Genomic DNA, 9,401 nt, shown 5'->3' on the forward strand with positions numbered 1-9,401 from the left:
ATCGATTTCAAGCACGTTGCTATGTTACTTTGATAACTTGCGTTTGTGACGTCATCTACGCATACAGAGCCACCTTACCTTATGTAATGTAGTGATGTTAGGTCAAAGGTATCATATTATCGTATCATTAATTAGAGCCCGCATTTCGCGTCTCAAAGGCTAACGTAGCGAGAACAGAATGAGGGCTTTATCGGAATCTATTTGAACATTTGGTGCTTAGCACGTATATAACTTGGTGCTTAGCTGCGCGAGCCCACGTGTTGCTGGCCCGCCGGCTGGCACGCTGCCAGGTCCCGTGTCAATGGCACTGGCAGGTTGGTCGCTGCCGGCGCGCCGCTTTGTAGCTCAAACTGATTCAAGTTGTATTAACTTGACTTTAATGAAGGTTTTAAGATCGGGTCAAGTTTCAACATGAGAAATGCTTTTGTAAAGAGAGATTTGACTCGGGTATTAATTTTACAGTGATATCTATATACTGTATAGTTTTTACATAGGACAAGGTAGAAGAGACTAATCTACATCTTACTTCTTCCTACATCATCCTATTATTTATAGGAAAGATAAGATGTGGATGGATGTTTTTTAGAGTTTGTAGCCTAAACGGCTAAACGGATCTCGATAAAATTACGCATAGATGTAGAGGATAGTCTGGAAGAACACATAAGCTACTTTTATTAATTCCGCACGGACGGAGTCGCGGACGAAAGCTATTATAGTTTATATGGTTTTTTATTTTATTGTGGTTTTTATTCTTCCTTTTGTGTATGTTACATCGTATAAATATTTGCATGTTTAATAACATTCGTATTGTTCTTTTCCATTGCTAAAAATAATGTTTAAGTGGAATAATAAAATGTGCAGATATGGACATATCTGTACATAATGTTAGGCGCAAATTATTTTCCTGTTTATGTGCGGGCTGACGGCGTCCACAGTACACAAATTTTATTATACACCCATATCTTTATTGCGCATTCAAAAAGCCGCCATAAAAAGATGTCATAATAACCTTTATATTGCCCTCTATCTATTTCACCGAAGTATTTTTAGTACGTCGATATGTAAAATACCTCGTATCGATGTTTTCGCGACATGCTTTTGTTTGCGTGCAAAAGAATTTAAAAATGTCTCGAACATAAAATACCTTAGATATTCTGTTGTGTAAACAGGGTTTATTTTCTTTTTTATATTGTTATGTTGAATATTAAGAAGTTGTTTTTGTGAGCGATTTATTTATTTATTATGTCGTATTGTGACTATTTTCAGAAACAATAAAGCGAGCAGGAGAGTTTGCAATCATTTAATATTAACTGTGAACAGCACAATGTAATCACAAAGATTCGAATTTAGTTTATTAAATATTTAATAGCCGTGTAGCGAAAACCATATCAACCTGTGAGTCCCCGAACATATCGTTATCTCGGTTTTACTTAAAGGAGTGAGAGAGATGTCTACATGTTTCTGAACATGATAATTCAGTGGAATCTAGCTGCTGTAATCTAAAATGCAGGCGACGTAGCACAGTGCTACGATGCTTGTAGCGGGTCTACGAACCCTAAAGCATAGACCCCGCTTTATTGTTTCTCAAGTTCGTTGATATATATATAACCATTTCACTACGAAAACTAATTATGGAACATTAAAATTGTTTATTACTCAATAAAGAGTTTTTGAAATATCCATCGAATGAAAACGAGCGCAATCACAGAGCATTCGTAAATATAAATATCTTGTATTAGAATAAAATGTATCTATTAATATATGAGCAGTGCGCGTGCGGTTGGCGTAGGCAGGAGATAAGATAGTGCTATCGCCGCTATCGTCCGCGCCCGCAATTATCCAAGGGAAAACACTTGAACCTTTACTAAAAGATGTATTTGAAATAATTCTATAACTATCTCACAAAAATATCACTGTAATTTCTTACCCTAGAAATCTGCCTCTTTTTCGTTGCAAAATAAAAAAAATACATTAGATTGTTCACTAAAAGAAAGTTTTCTTCGGGTAAAAGTTCAGTACTTTTTGATATTCGCAATCAAATTCTTTCTGTACATTTTGTTTTACAATGTTTCATATACGTAGGGATGTACAAAAATGAATTTCTTAATCTTCTCCTCTCGCTTAAAAGTAAATGTTCTTGAACACAAACGTAAGACGACAGCCGGCCATTTTTCATCGTTAAGGCTTGTCCCGTACATTTGACACGTTCGGCGAAAAATCTGGAGCGAAAGAATGTATCCATTTATTATTATATCTCATGTTACGAGTACAAGTTATTTATGTTCTTAAGTTGATTTATTATTAATAAGTTGATGAACACAACATGGTCATAAAGATAATTTACTACGTAATTAGATATCGAAATAGTAATCGTATGTAATAACTAAGGAACTTATAATTTCTGCATATGTTAAAGCGTGAATGTTACATATAATCCGTATTATATCTATACTAATATTATAAAGAGGAAATATTTGTATTTTTGTATGTATTGGAATAACTTAAAAACTACTGGGCCGATTTCAAAAATTCAGTGATAAAATACATTATGTGTGAGTTACATAGGCTATATTTTTTACTTTCACGCGGACGATGTCGCGGGCGAAACCTAATACTTTATATAAACATTATCAATTCAGTGCAATTCGCAACTAAGCATGACATTTCAGTCATGTAACTGATTAAGTAATGACTTGTTCATTTCAGCAGTTATCTCGTCCAATGATTTGTCATTGACGTGATTGACGATATTAATGTAATGGCTAGTGTATTACCCACAAGCTTTCGCTCACGACTCCGTCCGCGCGGTATACAAATAAACAAAAGCAGCCTATGTGTTCTTCCAAACTATCATCTACATCTATGCCAAATTTCATCGAGATTTCTTCAGCCGTTTAGGCTACAAACTCTAATAAACATCCATCCATCTAAACTTTCTCATTTATAATATTAGTAAGATATAGTACGATTTAAAATCCTACTAAACATAATGAAGCATTTTATATATGATATTAAATTCATACTCTCAAATGTCGTCAAAGAAAAAGACGAATCATATTGCTATAAATTCTTTCTTTAGCAAAAAATCATGTGACGCGCTTTATTTGATCAAAGTATATCATTTCGAGTTTAATCATATTTAAAGTTATGAACATGAAAGCAATTACAAGTTACCCTTTTCGTTATAATATTTTGTGCGAGCGAATTGCGCCACCTGCCGTAAGGCTTCAAACTTCGCAAACACAAAGTTAGGCTTCTGCGTTGACCTATATTCTGAAGGCATTTTAAACGGGTTTATATTAAAAATTGACAATGGAAACTAAAATATGTAGCAACAAAGTTACTGTTTAAATAGGAAAGTTATTATAAATTAAGTTATTGCCGTAGGGTATAACCTTTATCTTAAATATCAACCTTTGCCAATGTAAGACAGAAGTATTTCCACGTTCTTGAGAGTATTTCTCGTACCCCATATCAGCTCTGTGTACTAGTCCATTAACTTTGGTCTGTTCTCAAGGTAGACACTAAATTGTTTCAACCTTAGAATATCTTATTAAATCAATAGTATCCGTAAAACTAACGACACTGTTCTAACGTAGTAGTATTTTTTCTAATTAGCGGCGGTCACTTGACCCATTTGCTGCAAACAGCGCCTGCTGATCGATGGTCTTGCCAGTGCAGACGCGCACATCTTCCTACCACACTAGTACTATCTAGGTCACATTGAATCTGCTAACGTCGACATTCATGCAAGTCGCAGCCGTAATGCCTTTGTTCAATTCGGATGCATCGTAAAGATTTTTGTTTGCGAATTTACTCTCCGAGTTTGGTAAAATATATTGTAAACGACTTCGGCCGAGAGAAATTTAAAAATATTTTACAATATAGCCTATGCTCACTGATAACGTAGCTTTTTAAGGGTGAAAAAATTTTTGAAATCGGCCTAGTAGTTTTTGAGTTATTTCAATACAATAATTTCAAAAGTATTTTCTCCTTATTATAATAGAATAGATTAAAAGCCAAAATACTGTTATTTGATAGATCCATTTCCAAGCTCCATCCTTGAAAACCTCAATATGTTTGTTGCTTTTTTGCCTTCGCTGTTTTAGTTGTATTTATAATTCAAGTAAAATTTGTAGCACATTCTTAGTCATAATAAATTCTAGAAGACTTTATGTACTACACAAAAGATGGAGCGATGCCAGTGGCGTAGAACTAAGTGTACATTTAATTGACTTCGAAGGCAGTGAGACTGTAATCTCACAGATGGATCCCGTTTCTAGGTCACTGCGAATACGTCGCCCACCCTTCTAATTCTACATACTTCTAATTAAACCTTTTACTGCAATAAATGCGTCAATTACCCTTAATCTCCCGAGAAATGTGGGCTTTTTTTAGTTATTGGTGTGATAATAAATTAATTATTACTTAATATCGTAATAAATGTAAAGTAATTGTATTTTTTGCTTAGACGAAAAAACAAAATTATCAAGGAAATGGAGCGAAAATGTTGCCAGTTGAGGCTAACTTTTATTTGTTTTGTTTTGTTTCCTACTTCACCGACATTCCAGGTTACCTAATAAAAGTTATTAATGCGGAGAGAAATTAAAGTTTGTTACAAAAAAATCTTATTTTGGTATTCATTATACTTTCCTGGAAATACTGTTAAATTCAAAGAATAAAATAAATTAAAACGGGGGAAATTCGACATACATAGGCACAATTTAACTCGTAACTCTTCTTACAAGTTCTACGTCGTGCTACGAGCTGCGTAGCACTAGTTTACAACAAAACTACATTTGAATGAATGAGAATTAGATTACTTTTATACAGAGTCATTCAATTGTCTATTTATTACACGTGTTAATACTTATTGTCCGTATAATTTATAACTTGCTTCGTAATTAATGCAAATGTACATACAGCAATGTCGTATTGTTTGTGTTACGCGGCTTGTTTGTGTTGTTGACAAAGTTTCGGACTTCCACGCTAAGATATGAACTTACACAATGAAATGTTTAACATTTAGTGTATAACATAGTTCGGTTTATATTAATTTGGATAATGCATAAAGTACGTTATTAATTTGATTCCTGAGGTCGCGTGTCTTGTAAGTGGTATGCGCCGGGTCACTGCGTCCCAATTCTGAGCAGATTTCATAAGCGCACGCTTGCCTCTATGTTGACTATGACTACTAATAAATATGGCAAAGGTATGTGCAGTTAAGATGTTTGATTTAGCAGTAAGGTATAGTTTAAAGGTTCATAGTACTTCAAATTTTTCTCTAAGCAACATTTACACAAGGAAATGTATCGAAATAAACGTATTAAAAAACTATTTTACGGGTTAAATATATTATAGATCAAGGCAGTTTTTGGGCAATTTTTCAAGGCATTTCATCCCTTTTTAAAGCATTTTGTTTGGGTGTTTTCGCTGCTAGACTAACTTGGACGTTAATAGGTCATTCTGTCTACAACGATTTATCATTCGCTGTACTTGTACGTTTTAACATCGCCTTATTCCATCAAGGTTGGAGTCAAACAATAAATTTTGACGCATTGAAAAAAATCGTATTGAATGTAAAAATAGTATCGTGTGGTCGACAACAGCGTGTCCTAGAGGATGTATCAGGTCAAGGTTGCGAGCTGGCTGCGAGCTGGCGCGACGCCAACGTTAGACGTCCTTCGGGGCACCACTATTGATCTGTGACGTTGCCCACTACCAAAAATAACATCACTGGTATAAAATTGGCTCCGTTGCTATGCCACTCATGTAGAAAAGAATGCGTAAAACGAATCAAATTCTTACTTTGTTACCCTAACAATGTACTAAGACACTGTATACTTAAATAGTATCGCCACCGCTTTCTGTTTAGGATTCATTAAATGTTCGTGGTCGTATTTTGCAAACCTACGCATAATTAGTGTTTCAATAGTTACAATTTGTAAAAAAAGATCCGCGTCGTTTAATTGTATTTAAAACGCTATACATATAATAATAATACAATACGTAAATTGAACATAATCATAACTAATTTAACAAATGAATTTTCATTTTGAAATCAATCAAAACACAATTAGTACAATTCCAGTGAATTATTATGAGAAATAGTGAAATGTAATTTGGACGCGAGTACGCGGGAGGCGGCTTGCCACTCGCCGCAGCCACCGCGTTTGTAGTTTCAGTTAATTGTCAATTAACTTGAATCCATCTTCCTACGTCCACCGTAGTCCAGTACACAATCTACTTCAATACGCGAGCACGCAACCGTTGTAGGCACAAATCGAATTAACCGATTGGATTTTCGTATCAAACACGCTGATAGGTATTTTGGTAGTTCTCTTCAACTGGAATAGTTCACACATGACTAAAGATATAGGCGCTACTTGTATGTAACAAATGTTACTTTTATAATATTTGTTTAGATTTTTACCGAGACAATATATTTGGGAATTTACATTAGCAAATCATTTGAAAGTATAAGTAACTAAACACTTTCACATCAGTACAGTCAGCTACAAATATACATTTAAAAAGCTTTGAAAAAATCCTTTTACTTTGGGTTTCAGAAATATGAATGCTTAAATCCGTCTCTAAGAGTTCCGATCACTAATTCTATTAACGAATATGTGCATAAATATTAAAACCAAAGATATACACAAGTTTCTAAACTTTTGTATCCATGCTTATGCAGCTGACTGTACTTTTTGAAAACCTGAGCATTTTATCATTGGGTTAGTGACGCAGTAATCCAATCAATATCGTGTCAATAAACAGAGCCTGTGGTAATTTCCATAGCGCCTGTTTCCATGCGGGTACTTGTACGAGGTACGGTGTATTGATCTTGGCTATCTTGTATCGAAGCTGTCTATTGTTATCGCTCAGTCTAATAAGCGATAAAGATAACATCATCATGACTTAGTAATTGCTGAATGTCATTCGAGCGGCATCGTACTATTCATTTTATAATGGCAATTTTCTTTATGATTACCTGGCAACCGACAGTATGCTTATTATAAACCTTTGCTACTTTATTTTTAACTCGTGTATGTAAAATGGATAAATCTTAATTAAGAAATAAATTAAGTGTCCTGCGAACTACTCGTAGTATAAAGTATAATATACTAGCTTTCGCCCGCGACAACGTCCGTGTGGAATTAAAAAAAAAGTGAGTAGCTATGTGTTCTACCAGACTATCCTATACACTTATATCAAATTTCATCGAAATCCGTTCAGCCGTTTGGACTACAAACTCTAGCAAACATCCATCCATCCATCCATCCATCCATCCATCTAAACTTTCGCATTTATAATATTAGTATGAAGAAGTATGATTCTATAGTTTTTAAGATATTGAGTTAAGTTGCATGTAATTTAAAAGTTCATTTATTTTTCGCGTAAGGTTTATTGTTTCTTCACGGCTTAGCCTTTACAATGGGTAACCTTGCCGAAGAAAATACGCTACGCCTCTATGTCCTAAAGTTTATGTTTTATTCAGTTTCTATTTTACAACGTCTACGAAATTTAGTTCGCTGTGTTCAGACATAATGGAGAAACATTGTTACGAAGACAGATTCTAAATTTAGTTGAAACAGTTTGTTTATTATTCTTTTGCAAGTTTATTTGTAAGGATTTCTTGTTTATTTTATTACAAGGTCGTATTTTCATCGTTCATATTTTTTTGTGGACTTTCTTCTTTTATCGTTCTCGTAATAATGTTAAATCTATCGTAATGTAAACATACATTGTTCTTTGAGCGATCGCTGTATGTTGTTTATTGAACAAACAAAGCAACCGGGAATAAAATCCCACTACGCTTGTCTTTGTTGAGACATCGTTACGATATCTCGTATCAAGTTTTCATACGTAAATATTGAAACAGCATAATGATGTCGGTACGAGCGTTATCTGTTTACTTAAAATATATTCCTTAGACTTGTAGGCCCATTGAGATTTACGGAGTAGATTTATTGAATCAATTTAATATCAAATCTTTTCTATACTTCATATGTTATTATTGAGCACAATAAAAAATAATTTGTTACTTGTTCAATTAAATTATCTATCAACCGCTTGTAGTTCACCGCTGTCGAATACAACAGTTACGGCCTCATAGATATAATACAAATACTGTTAATTGTTACTTCTTCCCTTTATTGTTGTATCAATATGTTTGTTTATAAATCTCACAGAATTGCGTGTGCGCAGGGTATATTCCGTCTGGCGTGCGAGCATGTCCTGCGCAGCGTGCGGCGCGGCCGCGAGACACTGTTGACTTTACTTGAGGCTTTCGTGTACGACCCGCTGGTGGAGTGGGGCGGCGGGCGACGCCGTGGGGCACGCCATGTTCGCGCCGCGCGCGCCATGCTCGCCGTCAGGGTGCGAGAGATGGACCACTCTATCGATGATGTCACGTAAGTTACACCTCTCATAACTGCATCTCGATCTCAAATAAACATCACCCAACGTTATCATTTAAAGGATTGCTATTGTAGCAAAGAGTGTACTAGTAATAAGGTATTGTAATGTTTCCTCGAATGAATAACTTTATCGTGCAGTCGACGTGAGTCGGCAGTACTCGACGCACGTAATACGTAAACTTTTATTGCGGCCCATAAAAGCGATCAAATTTGTCTGTGCACGTCCCCGCGCCGCGCCGAGCTCGCGAACGCGGTTAGCATCAGCGCCGTACATATATTTACGGGCTACCGATAGCTCTGCTAACAAGAATACTTCAGAGATAAATCATGATACTAATTTTTTGTGTGTGTTTAATTTTAATGTAATATTATCGCCCTTACTTCATAAGGAGAACGATAAGGGTTCGTTCTCCTTTCATTGTTGTGTTTTTTTTTATGTGAAGGTTATTGATTCATAGATTATTATTTCAGAGAACAGCTTATGTCAATACTCCCCGAGGTGCAAGAAGCCGCCGAGAAATGGGCCGCAGAAAACGAGGAGTTGCAGTCGATAGAAGCAAAGCTGCAAGAATGCCACCAACAGATGGCGTTGATCAAAGAAATTGAAGCTTACGGTTCCAACCTGAGCAGCCACCCGCTGTACGCGATATCGCAAAAGTATTCATCCTACAAGCAAGCCAAGAATGCAGTCGAGGATTCGATGAAGGCGCTCGTAAAGATACTGAACGATTTCGACACTCAGATAGAAAATTTCGCTACAACTAATGAAGTACTGAATGGACCCCAGCTGATGACGTGGGTTCAAGAGTTTTCAGGTACCAATGAGGAGGACGAGAGCTCAATTTTTGAGCACATAAAAGAATTTATGACGAACGCCGGTCAGAGCTCGATGATATCCCAGTGCGAGCAGGCGGAGACGGAGCTGAAGCAGAGCATGCAGCAGATGAGCGCGCTGGTGCGCAGCTGCCTCGAGCTGCTGTC

At 35.9% G+C, this 9,401-nt stretch overlaps 1 protein-coding gene across 1 annotated transcript in view; it reads left to right on the plus strand.

Annotated features, from left to right (window-relative positions):
* Positions 1-9,401, plus strand: part of LOC106101678 (serine/threonine-protein kinase SMG1-like) — a 32,312-nt gene that overhangs the window by 19,230 nt on the left and 3,681 nt on the right. Inside the window, exons 2-3 of the mRNA XM_013280987.1 lie at positions 8,209-8,414; positions 8,892-9,398. Coding sequence (XP_013136441.1) covers positions 8,365-8,414; positions 8,892-9,398 — 557 coding nt within the window. The 5' untranslated portion in view covers positions 8,209-8,364. The remainder of the gene's footprint in view (positions 1-8,208; positions 8,415-8,891; positions 9,399-9,401) is intronic.

Source organism: Papilio polytes, unplaced genomic scaffold, assembly GCF_000836215.1.
Source record: "Papilio polytes unplaced genomic scaffold, Ppol_1.0 DF823958.1, whole genome shotgun sequence".
In the NCBI taxonomy this organism is placed as follows: Eukaryota; Metazoa; Arthropoda; class Insecta; order Lepidoptera; family Papilionidae; genus Papilio; species Papilio polytes.